General features: G+C 40.9%; 1 protein-coding gene across 1 annotated transcript; it reads left to right on the forward strand.

The window, feature by feature from the left end:
- Nucleotides 1-1,196: 1,196 nt before the first annotated feature.
- Nucleotides 1,197-19,762, forward strand: MKI67 (marker of proliferation Ki-67). The gene is made up of 16 exons (XM_071749681.1): nt 1,197-1,307; nt 2,752-2,865; nt 3,904-3,985; nt 4,066-4,181; nt 4,361-4,430; nt 5,319-5,385; nt 6,381-7,841; nt 8,200-8,438; nt 8,934-9,357; nt 10,404-10,519; nt 10,725-10,896; nt 10,986-11,111; nt 11,654-12,705; nt 13,971-14,046; nt 14,527-17,619; nt 19,078-19,762. The coding sequence occupies exons 2-16, from the start codon at nt 2,774-2,776 to the stop codon at nt 19,227-19,229; spliced, it is 7,338 nt and encodes a 2,445-aa protein (XP_071605782.1). The 5' UTR covers nt 1,197-1,307; nt 2,752-2,773; the 3' UTR covers nt 19,230-19,762.
- Nucleotides 19,763-27,712: the final 7,950 nt, after the last annotated feature.

Consider the following 27,712-nt stretch of genomic DNA (forward strand, 5'->3'; position numbering starts at 1 on the left):
ACTGTCTGATTTCAGACCACCACCAGAACATATGTTCAAACTGCAGGAAGAAACTCTATTCTCTCAGTGCAATTGGCATCTTTCTGCAGCAAGTTTTAAAAAACATTTTTAAAATATATTTTAGGCATTCTGGCTATGGTTAAAAGCTTTTCCAGTCTGAAAACCTTTCTGATCAGGTTTTATTCCAAGGTACTTTCCTCTCCTTGGCTATTTTCAAATTATGGCTTCTTCTGATTTGCAGTACCAGTTTATCTCATCGATTGCAGATTAAATTTTAATTTCCTACAAACACAGAATAGCAATATAAAAACATAACCCTGATGAAGGATGAAGATGGCAATGGTGTTGTGTTTGTCTGGGAACAGCTCTTTCTATTTTTCTGGGAACTAAATTCTGGTTGCTTGCCAGGTCCCTTTTTTTATTTTTCTGTCTTCAAACACAGAGCAGCACAAAGTGCTTTATCGAGATTATTTATTGTTTGCCCAGATTCCCAAATCCAAGTCTTAGATTGCTGTCAGGGAACAGGGTTGGGAACCAGATTTTATGGATAAATGAAGGTAAGTAATTAGCTGATTAAAATGGACTTAAAATCCTACTTTACTGCAGCTTTCTCCCACCTTTCCTTGCTGCTTTTTTCCTCCTTTTATTTTTTTTTCCTTATTTAAACATTTCCCCTTCCCTTAGATTTTTAATACTTTAATCTGCACTGCTATTTTGGCTATGGGAAGGTGGGGACAGACACCTGAATGACTTTAGAAAGCAGTTGCCTCAGTTCAGCTTGAAGAGATGGGGATTGATTCGGGACCTTTTTACCGATCTGAGGCATTTTCACGATATTCAGGCAACATTTATAGCTCGAGAGGAACCCAGCAGAGACCCCGATGAAGCCCCTGACAGGTAGACAGGGACAGAACCGGCGGTCCGGGCTGTCCCGTCACGCTGAGGGGGTGAGGAGGGGTCGGGTCCGGTCCGGTTCGGTCCGATCCGGTCCGGGTCTTGGAGCCTGAGGCGCGGAACGGCCGCCGTGGGCGTGTCCTCAGCCCGTGCGCTGCCGTTTGAAATCAAACCGCCTCCTGGCTCTCCATTGGCTGATCCCGCGATCACGTGACAGACCTCCCACCAATGGCGGGCGGAGGCGCGCGTTTTGAAAAAGTGTAAATATCGGCTACGGTGCGAGACGAGCGCTTTGTGTATCCTTCCGCCAAGCAGCCGGCCCGGCAGCGCTGAAAGAGTCCGGCACATCCAGGGGTACCGCTCCCTGCCGGTGCCGCTCGGTGCGTCCTCCCCGCCATGGCAGCTGTCAGGAGGTGAGGGCGGGGGCGGTGGTTCCGGGGTTTGTGTCTGCACGGTACGCAGGTTCTTGTTTAGGGGGGGGGAAGGGGTTCTGCGTAGGGATACCTCGGGTGTGTGTGTGGCGGAGCGCGGGAAGGCGCAGTCCCCGCCGGGCGCTGACAGGAGCGGCCGAGGGGTCCCCCAGAGCGGGGCTGCCGGAGGAGGGGCTGGGGGCTACGGGACAGAAGGGCCATCCCGGGGGTGTGTCGGACCGCTGGGCAGCTCCGAGTGGGGCGGGGAGGAGGTGGGGCGGGTTGCTGCCCCTCGTTCTGCCCGCATCGGGCCCTGCGGTGGGGGTTGTGGCAGCTCCGCTCGCAGACGCGGTCGCGGGGAGCCCAGGATCGTAAGGGTGAGTAAATAGGGGCTTCTGCAGCACTTCGGGGGGTTGGTGGCACACAGGGTAAGGAAAGCTGAAGGCTGCGCTTTCCTGTAATGTGCAGGGAAAGGCTTTTCTTAAGGGTACTGTCAAACCTGCCCGAAGTTGTGTTTGTTTGTGGTTTGGTTTTGGTTGTGTTTTTGTTATTATTTTTTTCCGAATAAGTATGCTATCGTATGAAACTCGGCAACAAAAAAAGTTCAGGAGGATCGCTCGTAGCTGCGTTTAGTTCCCTTGTTTTTATCAGGCATATTTAATGGTGCGTTTGACGCACGTTTCTGTCAGGGCTGTGCTTGGTGGCCAAGTGGTGAAAGGAACCGAGCATCTGTCTGGGCAGGGGCTGTGAGCTCAGGTGGGTTTATTTTTGGAGGTTTTATTCCTTTCTCTGTCGGAGCAGTCAGAGGTGCAGTCGCCCCCCTCTCAGCTGAATCCCCACAGTCCCAGGAGCTGCTCAACTCTCAGCCTGTTTTTCCAGCTGTCTGCTGCTTCCTGGCAATGCCACCGTTTCCCCCTCCTGCAGGAGGGTGCAACCGTAGCTGGTTCCTCTTGGCTTTCAAACCAAACCTCAGCATTCCCACGTGGATAAGAGGCCGTGTAATTTGGGTGTGGAGGGGTGAAAATAGTTGTGTTTGGGGGATGAAATACACCACGTGTGGGCACTGAGTCCTTTGCAAGTGCCCTGGTGGGTTGCAAATTCCTGTTGTGGATGTAAAAGGAATAAAACCGGGGTTGCTGACACGGGATGGACCTGGGCACACAGGTTCTGCTTTTTCCAAACCCGTAGTGCCTTCCCCTGGATTGTTTTTCTGTTTTTCTGTGACAACTAAATTCTGGTTACTTGTCAGGTCCCTTTTTTTATTTTTCTGTCTTCAAATACAGAGCAGCACAATTGTGGTGTTTGATCACAGGTTCTTCTGATGGACACAGGAAATTGCTCTCAAACACCACAATAAAAAAAAATTAAAAAAAAAAAGGCATTGATTTACTTTCATAAATAAATTAAAGCGTTGTTTGGAGGAGTAATCTTGATGGTTTTTTTCTAGGTAAGGTTCCTTACCTTTGAAGATGCCTCTCTTTGGGAATATTGTTGTTATCAAACGGAATGGGACCGATGGAATTACTTTTCCCCTCACTGCAAGTTCTTGTTTATTTGGAAGGTGAGGATGAGTTCAGTACTTGCATACATCGAAATAATAACTTTTTCATAACTTGAAACACTTCTTTGCAAAAGTATAAATTTGTTTATTTGTGAATCACAGTTAGGGGAGGGAAGGTGGTGCTGGGATAAGATTAGTTTTAAGAACAGAAAGCTGAACTTTTTTGGTTTATTTTGGGTTTTGTTGTTTTTTTGTTATGTTTTGTTACTGCTTTTTGTCATTCCTTTGACTAATGAAGCAAAGCAAGGCATGTAATTTGCATTTGGCCATCTTCACTACATCAGTACTCTGCTCAATTTTTACTTTTTTTTTCATTTGTTTCTCCAAAACCTTGGTAATGAAATACCTCAGCTGATCTCTGGAGTTAATATTAAAGATTAATAAGAACTTACACCTCATCTTGAACCTCACTTTGACTAGTGCAGTTGAGTGTTAGTGGATTTGGAAATTGATCTATAGCTGCTGGTTTGCATTAAAAGATAAAATGAATATACCTGAAATGTATCAGTAGGGACTGGACAAGGTGATCTTACTATAAACAGGCTTCAAATAAAATGTCTTAAAAACAGCCTTCCCTTCCTAACAGCTCTTAAAGAAGTAGAAGTGGCTGTCCAGGTGAGACCAAAGATTCATCCACCTGGCAAAAAATGCCTAAAAGTGACCTTAAAACATATGCTGGGATTTTCTATAAGTATCAGTTCTTCAGCAGCTTGTGAGTCAGGGAAGAAGTGATCTCAAACCACCAGATATCTACTGTACTCATGTCCCTTTCAGTTTGGTGTGAGCAGATTTTTTCAGATTTTGGGTATTTCACATATTTTTTTTTTTTTTCCTAATATGGATTTCCTGAGACTGCAGTAGTGTGGGCTTCTGCTTTGGGTTTGATTTTTTTTCACCAGAGCTAAAAGACTGAGGGAGTTGATTTTCTTCACGTTCCCACAGTTAATGAAGTATCAGCTGAAAAGTTGGGAAATCACTTAATTCAGGAAGAGATTTTTCTGTGTGCCTTGGAACTCCAAATTGCCTTTTTCTCCCCAGGAGAACAGAATGTGACATTCGGATCCAGTTGCCTCAGGTCTCCAAAGAACACTGTAAAATTGAAGTCAATGAAAACAAGGAGGTAAGCTAGAAAGATTGTAGTGATAACATGCACTGCATCTCAGCAGGCTACTGAAATGCTTTTTTTTTTCTCATTTTTAGGCAATATTGACTAATTTAAGCTCAGTAAACCCCACAAAGCTGAATGGTGGCTGTTTTCAGCAGCCTGTGCCTCTGAAGCATGGGGATGTGCTGACCATTATTGATCGTTCCTTCAGGTGAGTGCTGGTGAGAAACAGGGAATTCCTTCTGGTGGAATGCTGGAAAGCCTTGAAAAATGACATTTGTGTGTTGTTGGGAATGGACAACTACTTGATAGGGGATGGAGCTTAATCATGGGGACTTAGTCATCAGCTACTTGACAAAAAATGGTTGTCTTCTGAAATATTTCTTCCAGATTTGAATATCCTCTCCAGTCAACACCAAGGAAGAGACGTTCTAGGTCTCCAAAAGATGAAACACTGCAGGTAATTTTGTGGCTGTGAGCTAATTTATTACAAATGTGTTACTAGTGATACAGCATTCCACTTCCTTCTGCTGTTTTCTTATTAGGGAGAAACCTTTTAGCCATAGACTCTACCTTTTTTTTGAGGATGCAAACAAACTCCTTCACACAAAAACCTTTGAAGGAGTTATAATTTATTAATGTTGGACTTGTTTCTGGTAATAGATACTTAATAACCTATGATGTTACTAATACAGGGTAAATTATTAAAAATTAATCTTTAGCTTTTTCAAAGAGAGGGTGGGATGCAGGAAATTCAGAGTATAGGCACTGATAATCCTTGTGCTTTAAACAGGGGAGTCTGCCCAAGAGAATGAGCATTCTTTTATTTATTTGGTTATCCCAAAATACTCAGTTACTCTATGTGCTAGTACACTGATGGAATGTAGGAATTTATAAATATCAAGCTAAACTTATCTTTCAATAATTTATTTTCATTAGTTTCTTTTTTTTTAATTCTCAGCAAGGTTCTCTCCCTTAAAGGGGGTACTCTTAGTTTGTATTTTGGCTGTTGAAAGATTATTTCTGATATTCTCTTATCTAAATGAAAACCTTCCACTAGATCTGGCAAGAAGGTGAAATTCCAATTTTCTTGTGGACATCATTATGCTACAGCTGTTTTTAGAGCTAATTTAATGATAAGACTTAAACTCCCATTATATAGGGCCTCAAATGTGTGTTGGCCAATATGGTGAAATTCTGAAATATTCCAGGATTTCATTTGAACACTTTAAGGCCTGTTTAGTAAACAGTGCATGTGCTTTTATAAACCTGGTGGTTTCCAATGTAGAGTTGAAAGGTAACCTGTAAAATATTTGTTACTCTGCTGAAATATTGTACAAATTTACAGGTTCTTCATGTTCAGCAGGTGACAGAAGTGGAATTATTACACAAACAAACCTCAGGATCTGCTTCAGGTTGGTAGCTTTTTATGGGGGCTTTGCTTTCTTCTTCCCTTAACTGCTTTTATTCTTAGCAAAAGAGGGAAAACAGGATTGAAAAGAGCAGAAGTGTTTTAAGACTTTTCAGTCTGTGAATTCATAGGATTTGGGCAATTGGTTCCCCAGCACTGTCCTGATCCAAGAATCTTTGGTGTTCTCTCAGCTTTAAGGGAACAACTTGTCAGCTCAGTAAAAAATAAACTGCTCTACATGTCTGCAGTTGGGTAAAAACTTCCCTGGAAAAAAAATCTGATTTCTTGTTCTTAACCACATTCCTTTTCCCTTGGCTGGAAGATAACTGGCAGGCTTTTCCTTGGATGTCAGGCTGTCCTTCATCTTCACATGGGTTACTCCCCATCATGATTAAGAGAAGTCAACCCATATCAGCATTTGTTTCAGCAGGTGTTTGTGCTGATATACAGCACTGTTGACAAATGGACCTTGTAGATGTACTTAAAAGGTTCCTCTTATCAGATGAGCTCTGGTAGATTGCCTGGAGCTCTTTCTGACAGGAAAGGCAAAGGGAACAGTGCCACAGTTCAAGCAATACCTGTAAATGCAGGACAAAAACCAGCCTGGGTTGTGGTGTGCCCATCAGAATAATTAATTCATTAATCCTATGCTCACACCTTGGTAGTGTGGCAGCCCTGGAAGATGTAAATTTATTAATTCTGAATAAAAACAGAAGCATGAAATACCAAGTGCATTTTCTGAATATAGGATAGATTCCAGGTAACTTAAAAGGTATGTTAAACGTTTTGATACTGCTGTTTCTGTTTGAGAGAAACAGTTACCAGAGCTTTATTTACAGTATCCTGGACCCTGGTTGATTGTCTTAGGAGAGAAATGGAAGGAATTTTAATCTGTTTTTATGGAACCGTTTTGTAGTTTACAGTTTCAAAGTAACTGCATCTGTATCACTTCTTGTTTTGCTTTGCTTTTTTTTTTTTTTTTTTTTTTTTACTTTGTAGATAATGCCGAGTGTGAAGAAAAAAATGGCACTGAAAATAAACAAAATACAGAGGAAAATATTTCTGAAGCTTTACCTGTCAAACTACAAACACCCAAATCTTCACACAGAAGTCTTCAGTCTAGTAAAAGAAAATATGAAATGTCTCCTTTTAGTCAACTCTATGAAAATCTGAAGCAAGAGATTAAAGTGAAAAAACCTTCACACCAGGGAAATGTATCTCAAGCAGCTACAAAAGAGATTGGTAACAGTGTTCTGGAACCAAGTGCTGTAACACCTGGTAGTATTTGTGACCTGGGAAGTCTGACTGAAGAAAAAGAGAGAAGCCAAACTGAAAATATTGAGGAATGCAAAATAACAATGAGGCAGGATGTGAGAATCACAGAGCTGAACCAGCTCTTAGCTGTGGGAAGTGCTACCAAGAGGAGATTTACCAGAACTCCTCGAACCTCTGTTTCCAAGGAGATGTCAAGAGATATTGGTCAAGGAAGTCAGGAACTAAGCACAGCAGGTGAATCTAAAGGTCCTGAAGTGACAGCCACCCCCCTGAAGCAGATTGTGGGAAATGCAGGGTTTCCACTGACACTTTGTCCCATAGTTGTCATGGATTATCTAGACCAAAGGAAAACAGGCTGCTCTGAAGCTGCAGCAGGTGAAGCAGCAAGAGCAACTGAGACAAGGAATGCTTCTAAAGGTGATAAATGTGTTGTGTCTACACCAACACCCAGGAGGAAGAGTCCTCAGTCTTCTTTTGTATCACCTAAGAGAACACCTCATGGGATGGCTCCTGGAAGCACTGAGACTCCAAAAACTGGAAGACGTGTGTCCTGCAAACGTTCTTTTTCACAGCTCTTAGCTGAGAGTCTAGAAGATGCAGCATGCAGAAATGATGGCCTTGAACAACTGCCTTTGGCAGGAACTAAAGCCTTAAAACAAAGAAGAAGTAGTAAACAACCCACACCAGGAACACCTGTAAAAGGAGATGTGCTGAAGGAAATTTGTGACCAGGAAAACTTTGTTAGCTCAGAAGAGGGACAAGCTCTGACTCCTGCCTCTAGATCCAAGAGTCCCAGAAGAAATAGCAGACAAAGTAAAGAACTATCAAACAAAAGCGTCCTTTCAGAGACACTGGCTTCAGAGGAGTTAACATTTCCTGCTAGTCAGACATCTGGCTCTGGAAAAAAGAGGGGTAGGGCAAGGAGCTCTGGATTGCTCACTGAAAAGGCACTGGGGACAGATGTTATTCCTGAACAGGATGACACAGGTTTGGAGAGCAAAGACACTGGAACTAAGGAAGAGGTGGCCACAAAGGAGTCTCAGAACCAGGAGCTGGAAGGTAGCAGTGCTACCAGACCTCATAGATCCCCATCAAAGAGAAGATCTGGAAGCAGCACTGAACTGAAGGACAAGGGGGCTGGCTCAGAAATGAATATTGCTGGCCTGTTGGCTGGAGAAGAATCAGGTAAATATCTTTAATTCCCTCCTTCAATCTTATGGAAATTTTTCTGCATACATAAAACACAGAACTCGTTGCTGACAATGGTTTTGGAATAGTTTTGTAGGTCTGTAGATGATAAAAATACACAATAGTATTTGTAACAGTTTACCCAAATTGAATGTATTTCAGGTAAGTTACCTTCTGATGTGTTTAGAACTTTAGTATTTGTAAAAGTTTACCCAAATTGAATGTATTTCAGGTAAGTTACCTTCTGATGTGTTTACAACTTTAAAATACTTGAGTAAGAACTGTTTTCTGTGCTGGGTAGAATGTTGACTTGCATTTTTGGCTGTATAGAAATACTTTCAATTGTTATTTCTAGGCAAGAAAAAAAGGATCTGTCAGAAGAGGAAAAGTGCTGATGTGTTGCTTCAGCCTTTAGGAAAAAGAAAGAGAGTATCTTTTGGTGGTCAGCTCAGCCCAGAACTGTTTGATAAGAGTTTGCCTCCCAACTCACCCCTTAAAAGAGGGGCAATTCCTGCCAGGCTGAGCTTATCAATTGGAAACTCACCACGTGCTGTCCTGAAAAAGGCTCTGGGGCTGAAGCACTTTGCAGTCCAGGTAAGCATCAACACTAGCCAAGTGTCTAAGACAATGTGGACAGAATTTGTGAATGCTAAGATGTCTAAAACCATGCTACTGCTCATTCCCATGCATATGTGGGAGTGTATTTCCACATGTTTGTGCTTAGCACCAGTGTCTAAAACTCCAGTTTACCATAAATACAGCAGGTTGCTGGCAAACTGTGCCAGCTGCTGCCATGTGGGTTGGCTGGAAGTTTGAAAACATTTGCTGCTGATTTGACCTGAAAATGTACTTGAGGTGAACAAAACTTCTGAATAATAAATTCAATTGATTTTGCATGAGTCTTCTGAGACTGTTTTGACATTTTAAATTTGTTACAAGTTGGTTTTTAAAGAATAGCATTTAAGGCTTCTTCAGGTGTTCTGGTGATATTTTATAGTGTTGTGTTTACTTGTCAGAGCCAGATGAGCACCTGCAGTTCAGCTTTATGCAACAACATTTTATCTTTTGTTTTTTTTTTTCCTACCAAAGGAACTTGGTGAACATTTGCAGAAAGAAAAAACGTCACCCAAAAATGAACCAGCCCAGAAGTCCCCAGCTGCCCCATCCCCTGTCTCTGGGAAGGCAACACCTACATTTGATTTATTCTCTCCAGAACCTTCTGTAAGAGGACGTTTCTCTGTCTCTCACATCACAACACCACCACCCATTGCAGAAGAGAAGGATGCTGGTGCAGAAGACATGAATACAGGGAACAAAAATGGTGCCCAAGTGAGGACACCTGAAGCTTCTCGTGTTAACCAAGATGATAAAACCCACTCAGTGGCTACACCTGAGAAATTATCCAGAAGTGCACAGCTTGCCTTGAAGGTCACTCCCAAGAAGAGGAGAAGTGGGGCAGTGGCAGCTATCCATGCAAAAAGGAGGAATGGTGCCTCTAGTGCCAATTTACTAGGTTTGTTTCAGCTGTTTATTTCTAATATTAATTTTAATGCTTTAAAATACAGAAAGAAAGCTAAAGTAGGCCTATGTTTTGTTAGGCAGAGGCCACCAAACACTTGGCATATCTTCTGGTGGTTCTTGGACTTGCTGGCAACAACCAGGAATTGTCAAGTGTCACCTGCTCATATTCATGAAGCAAATTCCTAAAGCATATGTAACCATCTCAATGTTCATATGTAACAAAATGTTCATATTTGTTCCTATGTAACAAAAAATCTGCATGCTCAGACACTGAAAATGGTAGAATTAAAGTTCTCTGTGCAAGATTAGCTGCAACAGTGATCCTTCAAGTATTCAGATTGTGTAATTCACATCAATTTTGATTTGCAACTGTGCACTGTCCAGCATTTTAGCTTCAGTTTGGGTTTTGTGCCTTTTTTATACAGAGTTCACAAGATTGGTCCATGGACTGGACTGCACTTAACTGTTAATTTATATACATATATATATATATTATATATATCACATAAATAATTAAAATAAGGTGATGACTGGAAGTTGAACATTTGAATTTGAAAGTTGAATGCTGGTTTGAGATAGTTATGACACCATTGGAAACATGATAGGAGACCTGTGGTTCTTGAAATTTTTATCTTTGAGGAAACTTGCAGATAAAGTTTCTTTGTCACCTTTTCATAAATTCTATCAATTTGACTCTTTCAAAATAAAATTCAAACTTTTCACCAATACTCCCATTCACCCAGGAGTTTTTTATCACTTACTTAACTCCATTTTTTCTTTAGTGTCTTTTTAAAATTCTGAAGAAAATACTGCATGCCATGTCCCAGTGATAGCCTCATTATTATTATTATTATTATTATTATTATTATTATTATTATTATTATTACATGATGAGATAAAATTGCAGTACTTCCTGATTAATACAATGTTTTAGTCTTCTAGTGAGCTTTTTTTTTGAGTGGCTTCAATTGTTCCATAGCATCAGAGAACTTCAAATATTAATGATATAACATTGGTTGCTTCTCTTTTGCTTCCTAGTGGCAAAATCTTGGGCAGAAGTGGTAAAATCAGGTGTTGCAAGACCACAGTCAAAGGCTGCTAAAAGAAAGGTCCAAAAAGGAAGATCCCTAAAGAAGAGAACCCAGGCACCAAAGGTATTATTTTCCTGTTTTGTTTCTCCATAACCACAAAAGAGCTTGCAGTTATTTTGCTACAGAAGCTGGAAGCTTACAACTTTTTAGAAAAGACTAAATTAGGTGTTGATGTCTTTGTCACAGTGTATGAGAAATGTTGATTTTGTGTGAAAGGAGTCTTTCTTTACTAACCTTTTTTTTTCCCCCCCTTCTTTTTCCTCTGCAGACTCCAGAAAGGAAAATAAAAGGTCATTTTAGTACAGGTCATGCAGAATCACCTGATACAATAATTGTGGGGAGAGCTTATTCCACCACAATAAGAACAGCTGGAAGGGTGCCTAAGGTGGTAAAAAATCCTATTTTGAACCTAAACATGAACATGGATGAAAGCTTCACAGGTAAATTTTGAGAAGTCTGTTGCTCACTCTGCCTGTTGTATAGTTCTGTTGTCAAAACAGGTGCTCATTTCTCTGAATATCCTTTGTAGGAATGACTGAAATGTTTCAAACTCCAGAAAATAAGAGTGGAAATACTTCACCTGTTCAGAAGACTGACTTTACACCAACCTGTACTGCAGTGGAAATTTCTGAATTGCAGACTCCTGAAGAATGTGGTAAGTTTGTTACTTGAAAAGAAAGTGTTGAGGTCTGTTTAGGGGTAGTGACACTTTTTAATTCATTCCATTTCATATGGAGCTTCAAAATGTTGAAGGACTTTTCAGGCAAATCTTGTGCCTCTCTGAAAGTGCTTGGCACTTTGTTAGCCACTTGTCCATGGATACCCCTAAATCCAGGGATATTTTCATGGCAGGGAGAGGGTATTGTGTAATCTTGTATGAAAAGTATTTTATCTTTTTTTTTTTGAAGTGCCATGCTACAAAGATTTGCATTAAGGTGATACCTTGTGCACAAAACCCATTAATTTTTATATCAAGAGTAAATGAATAAAAAAAAAAGATTGAATTTCTGTGGACAAATGTGTGCCTCTGTCTTGTAGAAGAGAATTATCAAATCAGTTGTGGATGCACATTTTTGGTGTTTTGACCTGCAGAAGGCTCCAGCTGTTTGAGTCCATCTTAGTCAGACAGAACTTTGAATGTTTGAATTTCCTACTTGATTCTTTTTGCTTATTACATGAACCTGCCACTCATTTCAGGAGAGATGATGGTGTCACCATTAAATAGTTCAGCTGATTCTGAACAGAAACAGGACAGTCCAGGCATTAATCACTTACTGAGAGAGGAGGAGTCTCTGGAGCCTGTGCTTGATGCAACAGCCACAAAAACTCCTGTGAGAAGAAAAACTATGCTGGAAGAAAACAGTAGTGTGGATTGTTCATCAACAATTCCAGAAAAACAAGCTGCATCTCAAGTGAAATCAGGAAGTAAAAGAAGGACTCCCAGGCAGAAGCTGGAGCCTGTGGAAGTCTTGTCAGGAATCAAGCAGCTCTTGAGGACACCAAGGCAGAAGCCAGAGCCTGTTGAGGTCCTGTCAGGCATCAAGCAGCTCATGGAGACCCCAAAGCAGAAGTTGGAGCCTGTTGAGGTCCTGTCAGGCATCAAGCAGCTCATGAAGACCCCAAAGCAGAAGTTGGAGCCTGTTGAGGTCCTGTCAGGCATCAAGCAGCTGATGAAGACCCCAAAGCAGAAGTTGGAGCCTGTTGAGGTCCTGTCAGGCATCAAGCAGCTGATGAAGACCCCAAAGCAGAAGTTGGAGCCTGTTGAGGTCCTGTCAGGCATCAAGCAGCTCATGAAGACCCCAAAGCAGAAGTTGGAGCCTGTTGAGGTCCTGTCAGGCATCAAGCAGCTCTTGAGGACACCAAGGAAGAAGCCAGAGCCTGTTGAGGACATGAAGCAGCTCTTGAGGACCCCCCAGCAAGAGTTGGAAGCTGTTACAGATGAAACTGCCTTTAAAAGATTACTGAAGACTCCAGTACAAAAAAAGGCAGCTCCAAAGGTGAAACACCCACCAGCAGAAGACCTGGTTGGGCTCAGCCGTATTTTCAAGTCACCAAAGGAAAAAGCTGAAGGCAGAGAAGATCTGTGTGGGATCAGCAGACTGCTGAGCACCCCCAGAGAGAAAAATCAACCTCTGGATGACTTTGTGGGTCTGCAAAGGCTGATGGCAGAACCCAGGCAGAAACCTGCTGGGTTTGAAGTGGACTATGCTGGAGTTACAGAGATGTTTGATACACCACAGGAAGCTAAGGTAAAATACTTTAAAAAAGGGGGTTTTGGATAAGAATGGATTCAGACTTAGGAGCCTGTGGTTAAAATGACTTCTTAGGCCTCCTAGTATGACATCTTGTATGTCACAGCACTTCAAGTGTGTCATGCCTGTAACTTCTGGGGGAAACCTCTCTTCTTGAGAAGCAGCTCACATTGCCATTTTCACAGTTTTCAAATCAATCTTTTTCCCTTGCTAGCTTTGTCCATGTGAATGCTCCCCTGCTAGAAAAAAATCTCTTCATACAAATTGCAGCATCTGAGCACTTATTTTTCTGGTCATTTTTTTCTGTTATTTTTACTGCACCCTTTAAATTGCTTGCAAACTAATCAAATTCTTTCTCAGCCTTTTCATAAGGAAGACATAGTTGGTTTTTGGGTTTTTTTTTTTTTACTTTCTGGCAAATGGCTTTTTTTTTTTTTTTTTTTTGGCAAATGGGTTGTTTTTTTGGCAAATGGCTTTTTTTTTTTTTTTGGCAAAGGGTTGGTTTTTTTTTTGGCAAATGGCTTTTTTTTTTTTTTTGTAGAACAGCTTGATACCCTATAGATGAAATTTTAAGCTGTTGGGTCTGGGTTTTAGGGGGTTTTTTATTTGTTTGTGACAAAACATGTTTGGCAAAACATGTTCCTGTGTCATCAGCTGCTGGCTCACTCTGCCCCCAAGTTTTCCATTCATTGCTTCCTGAGTGGCTGCTGATTTTAGAGTTATCTTTATCACTGCACATTTGCCTGTGTTAATATGTATTTCTGAGTTGCTCTGGGTTACCCATCTGACCTTCTAAGTCACAGCTTCATCACTTTTGTCAGTTGTGAATTTTATTTGTATTGATTTTGATGTTCATTTCCAGACCCAGAGGTAGGAAATTGAGTGTCACTGGGCTTAGAGCTCATCAGTATAGAACTGCAATAAAACTCTACAAACTACTCAAATTATTTGGCTTCAATACCCCAGGTGGAGCACTCATTTAGACACTTTTCAGTCAATTTTAGTAACACTGGTGTTAATTCCATGCAGTGTTGTCTTTCACTCCAAAACCTGTCACACTGCCTCAGATGGCAAGTAATAAGTTTCATTTATTTGTGTGCTAATATCAAATACGTGGGTACAGTTACAAAACTTTGGTTGATTTGATTTTTAGAGAAAAGAGTTTTTTCCAAGCATTTCTATACATTAATATCTGTATTGGTTGGCTCCATTTTTTTCTTGTCCAGTCAGATGTATTTATTGATTATTGTTTATCCTCTTAGGTCAGATCAGGGCCTCTTGTGGATTCTAAGCAAGAAGACACTGCAGCTCCTTCTACTAATGTCAGTAAAGAAGCAGGTAAGTGCAAATGCATTTTCTTTAGCTAAAGGAATAATAAACATACAGTTAGGAAGCTGTTACATGTTTTAAAAATCAGAAATAGTACAAATCATGTGTAGCCCCTGGAATTTGTGCAGTTATCCCTGATGAACAGCAGGTGCTGGGATTGTGTTGGTGTGAAGTAACAGTGTAGCAGTTTGTGTTGTGGTGACACTGAGTTTTTCCAACATACCAGTGTAAAACAACCTGGTGTTGAGATCTGCACCTAGAATTATCTTTTTTGGAGAGATTTTCAAGAACATTGCTTAAACTTATAAATGCTATCCACCAAATAAACCAAACACCTTTGGCTTTTAATCTAGGAGATAAATAACATCATTAAATGTGATCTGTTCAAGCAAGGTGGCTCTGGTAGGGAGGTTGAAACTCACAGATAGTTTGATCAGGCATTGTCATAACTTCTGTTTGTGCTCTTTTCTGTGTCAAATCTTTGAACAGGGAAAAATATTTTAGAAGACAAAAATATTTCACAAGGTGAAGATTCTTCACAGAAGGAAGCAACAAGTGAAGAGCAGTCTACCCAGAGACCAACAAGGAGCAGAGCAAGGAAGGCAACGCATCCTCCTTCAGAAAAGGAGTGTGAAAAGGATTTGAATTCAAAAGAATTGCAAGATCTGGAAAAAAAGAGCACCCAAGAGGAGGAGGAGGTGGGAGAAACCAGGACTTCACCTTTGGCAGCTAAAAACAAAGGAAGAGGAAGGAGGAGAAACTGTTGCATACAAGAAGAAATTGTTTCAGAGCACCCTGATCAGGAAAACGTTGAAGCTGTTTCAGTTTGTGGAGCTACTCAAAGATCAGGAAGAGGTAAAAGAAAAGAACCCAAGGAGTTAAAACATCCAAGTGAGAACCTGGAGCCTTGTGGCCAAGATTCTTCAGTGCTACAAGAAGAACCTGCAGCTGTGGAACAGACTTTGCAGGAGTGTGGCATCAGTGACATGTTAGGAACTGAGGATGATCCCACCACAAAGTCAGTGAGTGCACCTGGGAGCACTGCAGCTGAAAACTGCCAGCTGCAAACAGGTGTAAAAAACCCTGAAAAGAAACCTCATGAAGGTGGTTTGGAAGACAGTGAAGCTATGCTTCTGTCACCTGGAGAAAGGCCTAAAGGAGGAAAAAAAGTAGCAAAGACAGAACCACTGATTGCAGCTAGGAGAGGAAGAAGAGGTAGAAATGACCAGGTTAAAGAAGCTTCTTCAGAGGAACTTCATGGCCCAACAAGGAAGCTCCGCAAGGACACGTTGGCAAAGATGGAACAAAGAGAGGAGCAGACTTGTGACAAAGATGCTGAGGCTGCTGCAGCAGAAGCAGCTGAAAATGGCCCTAAACTTGGAATAAAGGTAGCAGAGAAAAGAGTTCAGTCTTTAAGAAGTTCTAGAAAGCACTCAACTGAAGTAAAAGCAGACATCTGTGAGGTGGCACTTGAAAATACTCAAAATATTGAGAAAACTGAGGAAACTTCACCTGAAACTGTTACTGAAACACAGGCATGCATCAAAAATGAGATGAAAGTGTCTCAAGGAGATGAAACAGAAAACGCTCAGGAAAATGCAACAGAAGCATCTCCAAAGTTCAAGGCAGAGTCACTTTCTGGAGTGACAAACAAAACACTGGAGAGTGCTTTGAACTTGGAAACAAATAGAGGTGCAGTACAAGAAACAAACAGAACTAGAAAGAGGAGAGGCAGAAAAGACTCTTTGGAGAAAAAGACTGAAGGGCTGGCTGGAGATGTAAACAACCCAGAGCTAATTTCTCCCCAAATTAAGTCAGACACAGAGAGGGATGAATCTTCTTTCAAAGATTCTTTGGGCTCTGCTTGTACCAAGAATCTGAACCAAGCCAGGCAGGAGGAGAACAGCCCAGGTGCAAGCAGTGACAGTCTGGCTCAGAACCATCAAAAGAGGACCAGAAATAAGCAGGGAACAGTTAAACCACAGCCAACTGAAATCCTGCAGGAGAATCAGGCACAAACCAATGGAGCTGCACGTAGAAGAGGCAGAGGTAAAAAAGTTGATTTTGAGCTTGAAGAATCCAGTTGCAAAGCAACTGGAAAAGGGGCTTTGCCTGGGGATGGCAAAGGAATGACTGACAGAGATGGACAGTGTGAGGCTGTGGAAAATCCTTCTTCACAAGTGAGGAGGAGCAGAAGAAAGCAAACTGATTCCGTGGCACAAATAGCTTGTTCTACCTTGATGGAAAAGCAGACGTTGAGTGAAGATCAGAGCAAAGATGGAGCTTTTGTAAAAGAGCAAGATTCAGCTTTGGAAGCTGCTCCCTCTTCAACAGGAGACAGAACACTGAGGCGAGGGAAGAGACGAGAGGTTGCTGCAGCATCACAAACATCCAGAGCTCTTTCTACCAGAAAAGGACGTGGGTTGCCAGAAGGTGATGATAAAACAGTGGCTGTGAGAGAAGATCAAAATTCAGCTATGGGAAATAAAAGTTTGCAGGCAAAAGCAAATGCATCAGCAAGGGACAAAAGGAAAAAGATTGATCTAGCAGCAGAGGCAAAAAGTTCATCTTCTCTCCAGAGAAAAAGTGGCTTGACAGAAGCTGAGGATAAAGAAGAGAATACTAAGGAAGAGCAAAACGTGCCTTTGGAAACAGTGTCCTGTGCAAAGGAGAAGCCATTAGGAAGGGGCAGGAGGAAGGAAACTGCTCTGGCTTCACAGGCAACTAATTACATTTCTCTTAGAGGAAAACGAGGTTTAGCAACAAATAACGGTAGAGAAGAAGCTCCTAAAGGAGATCAAAATGTTCCTTTAGGAACTTTTGATTCATCTGTAAAAGAAAATCAACTGAGAAAAGGCAGAAGAAAAGAAACCACCCTCTTGTCAGATGCCACAAGTTCCACATGGAGAAATCGGGGCTTATCAAAAGAAAGTGGCAGAAAGAATAATGGTGGGGAAGCAAAAAATCTGATTTTGCACCATTCTACTTCGCAAGAAAAAATGGATCTTCCAAAAAGAAACTTGAGGCAAACCATCACTTCACTGGCAGCTGGTTCCACCTCACTTCAAGATTTGCCAGAAGGTGGTAAAAATGAAACTCCTGAAGAACAGCAGACCACACTTTTGGAAGCAGCTCCATCTGCAAGAGAAAATCCATCAAGGGTGGGCAGAAGGAAAACAGTTTCTTCCAGATCCGAAGAAACGAGTTCCACTGCTCTCAGGGGAAAACCTGCCCTGCCCAAAAACAGAGCTCAAAAGAGGATCCTTAAAGAAGGTGAAGATACACCTCAAGAAAATGATTCACCCCAGTTAAAAACAAGGCAACTGAGGAATAAAAGGAAAAAGGTAGAATTCACATTAGAGGCAGCTCCTTCTACTTCCGTCAGTAAAACCAGCAACTTGCCAGAAAACAGTAGCACTTCAGAAACTCCAAATGAGAGTTTGACATCCACTGGTTTGGAAAAAAAACATCAGGCTGGAAAAGGCAAAGAGGTGACCCCTCTGCAACAGGAAACTTCCACTTCTCGCAGAAGAAAAGCTCAGCTGCCAGCAGATGCTTTGGCATCCAAAAAGTTAAGATCAGGTGAGGCAAGAATTTGCTTTTTTTCCTAACTGTAGCTAATTTATTTGTGGATATACCAATAATTTGTACAAAATGCCAGTGTAACTGTGGGCTGTCATGATCTAATACAGAGACTAGGTCCCCAATATAGCAAAAAGACTTAAGTAAATAGTGTCTGTTATCTTCAACAGGGTGTTTTTCCTACATGGAATGGGTTTGTTTTATGGGCTATGACATGTGTTCTTCTTCCTGAGGTAGTAAAATGTCTTTGTGCTCTTCTAGAATACATTTTCTCTTGATCCATAACAATAAATTGTAGTTTAGAGTAAATGGTAATGGCAGAACATGATAATGACATTTTTGTAGCACCCACTGTTCATCTTATTTTCTCCTAAATACCATCTCAAATCCTGCTTTTACATCTCTAGGTTTTGGAGGATCTTCACTAGTCATCAACTTGTTTTTTGAAGCTGGTGCTAGAAGGGCTTAAAGCTGTGTTTGAGCTAAAAGACAGGAAAAATTCCATGCTTCTCCCATTTCCTCCTTCACTGTGTTGCTTTCCCTGAGCCAACAGAACTCTTGCTGCTGACATCTAAAATATTCCCAACTATTTTCAGCTTGATGTGTAGAACTTAAAAACTACCATGGTTCTATTAGAAACTATTATCAAATAAACGTGTGCCTCTATAAATTACAGTGACTATAGAGCTAAATATCAAGGAATTTCCTTCCAAACTGTTAAAAATCTTATTGTTGTTTGACTGTGTCCTTCATTTCATTTCTCTGTGGCTCTTTCCCTTTGCCTCTGCACATTCTCACAAAACCTGTTCTTTTTTTTTTGGCATGGGTCTGTCTTGAGTCATTCAGTTTTGTTTCCCTTTGCACATATTTTGGTTCCTATTTCCTGCTACTGATACTTGCCAAACAATTGATCTCTTCTGATCCTTTACTGCCTGCCTGGGTTTTCTCTGCCTGGAAAGTCATCTTTTCCCACCTGGATTTTAGTGACAGTTTCTGCATCTGATGCTTGAGCTGGTTCCTATCTCTTGGAGCAGCTCAACTTCTTGGTGCCACCTAGATACCTGCAAAGGTGTTCAGCCTTTCCAGCTTTATCTGCACCAGAGAAGAGCTGCTCTATATTAATTTCTGCAGGATTTTTCTTTGGTGTGGGATATGTTTTAGTTGTACATATCAGTAGAAGGAATTTTAGCTAAAATGGTAGCTAATTGGTTTTGGTGCTCTCATTAATGTTAACCTACTTTCAGAAATAGCTGTAGGTCCTTGGGGATCTAACTTTAAGGATATTGGATGTGCAGAAGTATGGGGTTTGTAGCTGGTTTGTTGAATTCATAGATGTAATCTTTGGAATAGAGTCATTAGGGACAGTTCCTTTAAAAACAATGTAGCTGAAGATGGGATGTTTCTGCAGAATGTTTATTTATGATACAAATTTAATTTTTTTTTTCTGTGTACATATAGAGAGTGAAGATAACAGATCACTACCAAAGGGAAAAAGAAGCAAAACTAAAGCAGAACCTAAAGAAGAGGATGTAAGAGCCACTCGGAGTGCTGGGGGGACAGACAGGAAGACAAGATCCAGCTCAAGAACTAGTGCAAGAACAAGAAAATAGTCTAAGCAGTCACAGAACCAGTTTTAAATCAATTCAGCAGGCAGGGGTTTTAATGTGAATTGATTTGCACTCAGATTTTAAGTTCAGATTTTGTAAAGTAATTATTGTTGAATTATCATATTATCAAAATCTATTTCTGAAATATGTTTACAGATGCAGCATAGATACCTGTTGTCATAGCTTGCTTTATGTGCAGGGGTTCAGAAGCCATGGGGTGCTTGTGCAAAACTGCCAAGATAAAAATAAATCTTTCTGTAGCAGTATTTATCCCCCTTTTTTCCTTCTGTTGATCAGTACAGCAGTCAGGAAGCCCCATTGCTTTACTGCCAGTTTAATTATAAGCTGTTTTCTGCCTGGATTTTCATGTGCTTAAGTCTTATGTTTCATTACAGGTCTGTAAATATTTTATTCAAAAATTGTAGATGTGTTAGCAGAACTATTATTTTGAGATTTTGATAATTTTTTTCTAAAAAAAGTTCATTGTACTGAAAAGTGCAGATTTGTAAGTCATTAAATTTGTTAACGAATTGGGACTTGTGTGGTTTTTGTGTTCTTAAGAAGCACATCTTCATTTTGGGAACAAAGATGGACCTTGCTTCAGGTGAGTTCTTACTTGTGAAGTCTCTTGTTCTCTTTCATCAAACTAAAAAATGGTCAGATGAAGTGAGGAGTCCACTGGATTCTGTCCAGGCACTCAAGCCTGTATGAAAAGTTAAAATTTCAAGAGTTTCTTTACATGTGTTGAGTATGCTGTGTCTATATTCATATGTTTTTAAATACTTTGGGAATTCTATCCTTTTTAAAATTAACTTATTTTTTTCTAAACTTGTCCTAATGTGTAGATTTTTAAGTGTAAGATGCTGTAGGTGTAGCAATATTTTCAAATATTAGGGTCAGCACTTGCTCTCAGACAGTGCTTTAGCACTGGGGACTCTTCTCCAGATACAAGGAAGATTTTAACACAAAATACTGACCTGATTTTAACACCAAATATCAGTGGTGCAGGATTTTCAGTCTGGCTAAACGTGGAGGTCACACAGCTTCCTGCAGCCTGTCCCAGCAGCCACTGAAGAGTAGGTCTGGGCTGTTACCTCAAGAGTTTTTCAGAGTTGTTCCCATTTAAATGAAACCAACATGGACAGAAAATGAAATGCTGGCCATGACCCCAAGGTCCATGGGCTGGAGAGCACTGAGTGCTGTGCTGTGTGTGTGCCACTGGATTAATCTCTGTGTTTTACCTTCCAGAGGCATTTTCTGTTGGAGTACTCTCATTTTCCTGGGCATTCTACTCAAGAAAATTGCTGCCCTTGTACCCTGCTCACTGATCCACCTGACTGAAGGTTCCTGCTCAGACCTTGGCATTCCTGCTCAGCTTTCACACCTGGGTTTCCTTGAGCCATCAGGAGTTTTCCTTGCTGCCTGTCATAACTCCAGCAAACTCCTGACTCTGGCTCAGGAGCCTTTGCTGTGAAATGTGGAGATGAAGAGAAACCCCAGCACTGCTCCTGAGGCTGTCAGGTGAGTGCCCTGCCAGGTGAGCCCCTCTGCTGCTTTCTGAGCTCACATCTGAGGAGCTTCTCCTCTGTTCTCATACTTGAGTAAGAGAATCATAGAATCCTAGAATCCTAGGGGTTGGAAGGGACCTGGAAAGATCATCTAGTCCAACCCCCCCTGCCAGAGCAGGGCCCCCTAGAGTACATCCCCTAGGAACGTGTCCAGGTGGGTTTTGAATGTCTCCAGTGAAGGAGACTCCACAACCCCCCTGGGCAGCCTGTTCCAGGGCTCTGTCACCCTTACAGTAAAAAAATTTTTTCTGATATTCAACTTGAACCTCCTATGCTCCAATTTACACCCATTACCCCTTGTCCTATCACTGGTCACCACTGAGAAAAGCCTAACTCCATCTCCCTGACACTCACCCCTTACATATTTGAAAACATTGATGAGGTCACCCCTCAGTCTCCTTTTCTCCAAACTAAAGAGACCCAGCTCCCTCAGCCTTCCCAGTGCCTCCAAGTGGCTGTAGCTCTCCTCAGGCTTTAATAGCATTCTCTAGTTTTTCAAGACTTAATTGCTGGCCCAATGTTAAATAAATGTTTTAAGGGAGAGGCCAGTTCCACCCCTGCCATGATGTAGCTGTGTGGTTGTGCATTTCAGGCAACCCTGCTGCTCCAGCAGGGGCTGTTGGCATCCTGGGCAGGTGATCATTTGGAATATCAAGGTACCCATCACATATTCAGCCTAAAAATCTGTGGTGCTTAGGGACAGATGCCTGAGCAGCTCTGGTAGGATGGATTAAAGCACAGGGAGTACTTGAGAGCAGTTTGCAGCTTACATGGGCTTAGAACTTCCTTGAAGTTCTTGAACTTTCAGCTGTAAATTGGATCTAAAAGGGAATATTTGTGTTTGTGTCCAAAATGCTGAATAAGCTGTTAGATTATTGTCAGGAAAATGAACAGATCATGTATGAACAGAAAATTAACAAAGTGGCCTTAAGGGATGTCCAAAAATACAACCTGCACGTGCTTGCACATGGAGATGCACCAGGAGGGTAAGCACCAGAAACTTAATCCCCTCAATCTTTTCCATACTTGAATATTCTATATTCAATCTTTTCTATGCCTATGAAAAGTAAGTTTTTCAAAGTTACATATGAATATCTGTATTTTTTCCATGTAGAGATAGATATGTTCAGATTCTGCCTTGCTGAAGGCATCTTCATAGTATCCTAATTATTTATTTACAGCTGGTTAAATAATAGGCCAGTTATCAGAGGGAAGAAATGTTGCTTTCTGCCCAAATTCTGCCTGAGAGGGTCTAGCAACCAGCAGCATTTCTCAAGCCAGATGGGAGCAGCCTTAGAACCTGCTCTCCAGATTAAGTGCTGAGTTTATGAATCTTAAGAAGTCCTTGAAGAATTGCTTTGAGTTGATGTGTATGTGACCTCAGGGAGAAAATAGTTAAATAAGGATTTACATTCCCATGTCAAGATTGCCTTCAATGAAAGCAATATTCTGCTTTAAATAAAAATACACGTTTTTAACTGTGGATTAGATGCTAAGGTATGAGCTGTTTAAAGATTTTAGCTGCTTTCTAGCTAAATGAAATGCAGCTGCATGAAACTGACTTTCTGGAGCAGAGTCACAGTACTAATAATAGTAATTATTGTTTTCTGTGCCTTCAATTTCCCTGTTTCTAGACACTGTGTTGATATACACTGAATATCTCTGTGGCAATTTATTATTTTTACCAGAATAGTTATTGCCTTGTTTAAAAGAAAACAACAATGCTGAGAAAGTAATTTCCAATCTATTGTATTCCTATTTTACTCTTTGAAATTTGTTTCTGGTAGCATTTTTGCTTTTTCTGAAAAATGATCCACTTTTGATCATCCTGACTAAAGATGGAATCAGCTGGGCAGGTGGAGAAATAAGGGGAAGCATTTGTGACTTTCTTCTGTATGAAACTCCCTGGGAAGCAGCAAATGAGGCCCAAATATATGGTGAAATCCTTAAAAGAACACAAATCACACTTGTTTTACTGTGCCAAAATGCCTCCAAAAAATGGGCTGTTAGTCTAAGTCTTAGGATAATTAAATAATCCAGGGAAAAACAACATTTCCTGTGCAGGACTTCTGGGTACAAAACTGAAATACAGTGAAGGTTTAAGTAGGAACTAACTTTTTTGAGTTCCAAGATGCTTTAATGCTCACACTTGATAATAAACTGTAAAATACCCTGTGAGGAGGTTATTTATAACTCTTATCAGCTACTTGAATTTATTGATCTCTGGCATGTGAGTTTGCAGTGTCATTTCCTATCCCAAAGAATGATGCAGCACAGATTTGAGTTTACTGTCTCTCATTTAAAGAAAAGTTGGATCATTTTTAAGTTAAGTTGAGAATGAAAGGTGGATAAAGAGCTGACCTCTAGTGTTGGAAGAGGTTTTTGTAATTCCTAAGCTCAGGAAAGGATCAAAGTGTCAGGCATGTGTTGTCATTTTGAGTCTGTCTGTGGTAAAATCCTGTTTTCCAAGATAATGCATTAATTAGCAACCTAAATAAGATACCATTGCCTAAGTAATGGTAAAGAGTGGTGAACAGCTCTGGCCAGGTAAGACCATAACTGCCAGGTTATCATCAGCAGGGATTTGGCACCAAAAAAAAAAAAAAAAAGAGGAGAAAGAACAGTGTAAGAAACTAAGTGGTGCCAGGTAGTACACTGACTTCTTTCAGTTTGTTGTGTTTTATATTAAATTATGAAAGGCTAAACCAAGTATGTTCTGTCTGTCCAGAAGAACCAATAGTATTCCAGAAATACCAGCAAGCCTCTTAATTTAAGACCAATAAACTTCTCAGGAATGGTATATAATATATACCTTTTAAAAGGCTGCTAGGATATATTGCTTTTAAATAAAATGTTGGATGGATACAGTCAGGTAGTGAGTATACAGACAGTATATTTCTTGTCTGGTTTTCTATTTAAGAGCATGGTCACAAAACTATTACCTTCTGAGGCTGGGCTTTTAGTCAGCTCATGATTCAGTTTTTTTAAGTGATCTTGAACCAATAGTGAAGAACAAATAAATATTTTCAGTGCTGTTTTCTCTAGAGCAAGCTGGCTGCTGGTGGTATTTAAGCAGGTGACATTATCCTGTTTTTCTAGGAATGTTTGGGATGAACAGCCTTCTGAGATGTACTCCAATGCTTATTAAAAATATATGGACAGAAACAAGGTTGAAAAAGCAAATTGATCACCATGGAGAATTTTAAAACTTAAAAAAAAAAAAAAAAATTCCTGGCCACAAAACTGGATTTTAGTATTCCCAACCTGCATTGTACAATTCTGTCTGTTCTTGACTTTCTCTCCTGTATCCAATATCCTTTCTGAGTACTCCTGAGCTCCTGGTTTGTGAGAGTTTCTTGACAGCAAGATCAGCTGCTTAATTACGAGGAGTGGAAAGAGAACTGGTATTGCTTTGAATTTTCCACCTTTTAATTTGGATTTTTCCATGGCATTCCTCTCCTGACTTGACACTGAGGTGCAATGCTATTTGGAGAGAGCAGTCTGATGGTGGTTGTTAACCCTGATGCCGAGCTGTAAACACTGATAATTTCCCAAAGGCTGAGTGAGATCTGGTGGAGGCAATTCTCAAAGATTAAAAGATACCAGGTAATTGATGATCTTTGAGGATGTTGTCTCCATAGATTCCCAATTCAGCCTCCTTTCCTGTTTCTTTAAAATATAATTTATGGCTGGTACTCAGAGGAGGTGGTGAAAAAACTGGAGACAGGTGGGACTCGCACCCTCTTTAAAAATTGCATGTGATGTTACAGGCAACCCCAAAAGTCATAATTAGTGAATATTCTCAGGTTTGCAACCAGAGGTACCTGCACTTCAAAGGCTTCAGTTTGTGGAGGCAATAAACTTGAGGAACACCTCATGAAGTAACCTTTCCTTTTATAGTACTGAAGGAGGCAAGGAAAACCCAACCAGAGTTTTAACTGCCAGGAGTTTTGGGTCATCAGCCAGGTTTTTATGGTCCTCAGGACAGATATTAATATGTTTTTATGGTTCACATGAGTGCCTCTGCCCAGCAGGTGTTTCAGTGCCTCTCAGTCTGTGCCTAGCACTGTCCTCATGACTTTTCCTCACTAAGTCAAGTGTATGATAAAGAAAGTCCTGTGTCCAGTTCTGGGCCCCTCAGCTCAGGAAGGAGATTGAGGTGCTGGAGCAGGTCCAGAGAAGAGCAAGGAGGCTGGGAAGGGATCCAGCACAAGTCCTGTGAGGAAGGGCTGAGGGAGCTGGGGGTGCTGAGGCTGGAGAAGAGGAGGCTCAGGGGAGACCTCATCACTCTCTCCAACTCCCTGAAAGGAGGTTGGAGCCAGAGGGGGGTTGGGCAGATATCAGTGGGACAAGAGGGCATGGACTAAAGAATTTTTTCCTAATATCCAACCTAAACCTCCCCTGGCAGAGCTCCAGCTCTGCCAGGGGAGGTTTAGGTTGGATATTAGGAAAGAATTCTTTGCAGAGAGGGTGATGAGGCATTGGAATGGGCTGCCCAGGGAAGGGGTGGATTCTCCATCCCTGGAGCTATTTCCAAAGAGCCTGGATGTGGCACTCAGTGCCATGGGCTGGGAACCACGGGGGGAGTGGAGCAAGGGTTGGACTTGATGAGCTCTGAGGTCCCTTCCAACCCAGCCCATTCTAGGATTCTATGGAAATGGCAGCAAACATTAACACCAAAAATGGGGAGAACACCAATGTAGTGAAAAAGTTAGGGAAGATTAGTGAGCTGATCTTCAGTGTTATTAACCTGACTTCTTTTAAATGAATTTAAGCAAGTTCTCCATATTAACATAGTGATTTTTTTGTTTTTTAAGGACTTTTTCAGTTCTGGTAGGATGCTGGATATTGTATGGCTAAAATAAACCCTTCTAGCCAAAACTTAATGTTTGATATCCACAGATTCTACAGGACAGATTCCAGAAGTAATAATAAGTAAATAATGTAATAATAAGTAAAGCTTTTTTCTTCCACTGAAAATTGTCGGTTTTAACAAGAAATTGATCTAAAGTGTTTCAATATCTAAACAGACTTAATAGAAGAATATTCCCTGCTAGATGCCTTGTGAAATCATTGGCAACAAATCAGCATTTTTAACATTAATACTATGAGAATCCCATGAATAAATTTCAGCATTTTAAAGCTTTTAGTATGATACCAAGATCAGGAAAACAAAGCAAATGTCTTGGCAGAAAACACTCGTGGCTTAAAATGTGTCATCTCCTTAAAATGTATGGCTATGGAAAACAAAAGGTTTGTGAGTGAAGTCTCCCTCTTAAACCTTTATTTTTGGAATTAAAAGAACCTATTCTGACTTCCAAACAGCAGCTGGAAATTTGCTGCTGATACAAATCCTTCAGCCCAGGTGTCCAAGCACCAGGAGAGATTGGAGCTCTTTGAACTGCACTACTTGGAAAGAGAAGCTTAATCAAGTTGGAATGCTTGAACAGAGAATATTTGGTTGGATTGTTGTACATTAATGCTCACATCTGCTTTCCCTGCAAGAGAAGCATCTTAACAGGGAAGGGGCAGCAAAGAAACGCTTTTGATAAACAAAAAACCTTGTGATTTCCAGAAATTTAGCATTTTTTTGCCACTGATGGGAGCAGATAAAAGGGCTGCATGGATCTGCAGCTCTCTGAAAAGTGTTTCTGAATATAATTTCTAATACAGCCATTTAACTTTAATAATCAATTTCGTTTTAATATCTTGCTTTTATATTTAATTTTCTTTTGTATTATTTCCTGCAGTGAGAAGATCACATTTTTTAGGAAAAGGCAGTTTCAGGAGTGCTAAGGTGATGGGCTGGAAACCGGGGTGTCGTGCAGTTTGCTGTGCAGTTTGGAGCCTTTTCAAGCTGCTGTGTAAGTGGGGAGAAATTATAAGAAAATCTGAATGTATGGCATAAAAATGAGCTCCCAATCTTCCAGTTTCAGAGGAAGTTTCTTCTATTTTTATCAAGCATACTTAGTTTTGCAACTCTGTTTAAAAAGTGTTTTAAAACGCAGTGTTTGAATACCAGGAAAAGATGCAGGTTTCACTGCCCTTAAGAAGGTCAATCAAATTTTCCTAAAAATCTACTAATTAGAGCTGTAAATTATATTTAAAGGCTGGGCTGCTCTGAACCACCTGGGAGCATTTACCATGGAAATCTCTGAAGCAAAGCATGGTGTTGTAAATCTTTGCTTTTCTTTGAGAGAGAAGCTATTCCACAAGCTAACCAAAAGTGTTGGGGGGGGGGGGTGAACCTGGTAATTAATATTTTGCATGTGTTCCTAAAGCTCTGAATGACCTATTTTTAAATAATGGAAAATGAGAAAACCCTCTAGGAGGGTCAACCAGATCATTTTGTCAGAAATCAAGACAAGTTTAGGGCCAAATTCATTTTAATTGAACTCACTGAGAGGATGTTTCCAGCCAAATTCCACAACTAAAACTAAAACTAAAACTGAGCCTTGCATCACTCCAACCTGGTAGCTGGATAAGGTGGAAAAAAACCATCAATTTTTAGCTGTTAAAGTTCAAGCCTGTCAATTTCCCAAGCAAGAATCATGTAATGCTTGGGTATAAATCTGCATATATCCACTCCAGTGTCTTTTAGAGTGCCTGCCCCACTTTGAAGCCCTCCTCTCAAGTTGTCTGTGATTACTGCCAGCAAAGTCAAGACCACCAATTAGCATCAGCTAATTTTGCTCCTTCCTCAGTGTTGTTCATTAGTGGGGATACCCACTGCCAATTAGGGAATGAGGCAGGCACAAGGACTAATTTGATCACCCAGGGACTTGCTTCCCAAGATCCCTCTGCAGTCAGCAGAGACTCAGCACTTCCTCCAGGGCACTTGGGTTTCTGCTCCCGTTCACCCTCTAGAGAAGCCTCCTTCTTTCCATTAACTAAAGGGAAAGACTGGTGTCCCCAGGC

Source organism: Heliangelus exortis, chromosome 7, assembly GCF_036169615.1.
Source record: "Heliangelus exortis chromosome 7, bHelExo1.hap1, whole genome shotgun sequence".
NCBI lineage: Eukaryota > Metazoa > Chordata > Aves > Apodiformes > Trochilidae > Heliangelus > Heliangelus exortis.

What these genes read in the sequence shown, in the direction of transcription:
- MKI67 (XM_071749681.1), top strand. Translation starts at nt 2,774, where the DNA reads ATGCCTCTCTTTGGGAATATTGTTGTTATCAAACGGAATGGGACCGAT. An exon ending in AGAGAACCCAGGCACCAAAG is followed by an intron (nt 10,520 to 10,724) that starts GTATTATTTTCC and finishes TTTCCTCTGCAG; the next exon opens with ACTCCAGAAAGGAAAATAAA. An exon ending in ATCCAAAAAGTTAAGATCAG is followed by an intron (nt 17,620 to 19,077) that starts GTGAGGCAAGAA and finishes GTGTACATATAG; the next exon opens with AGAGTGAAGATAACAGATCA.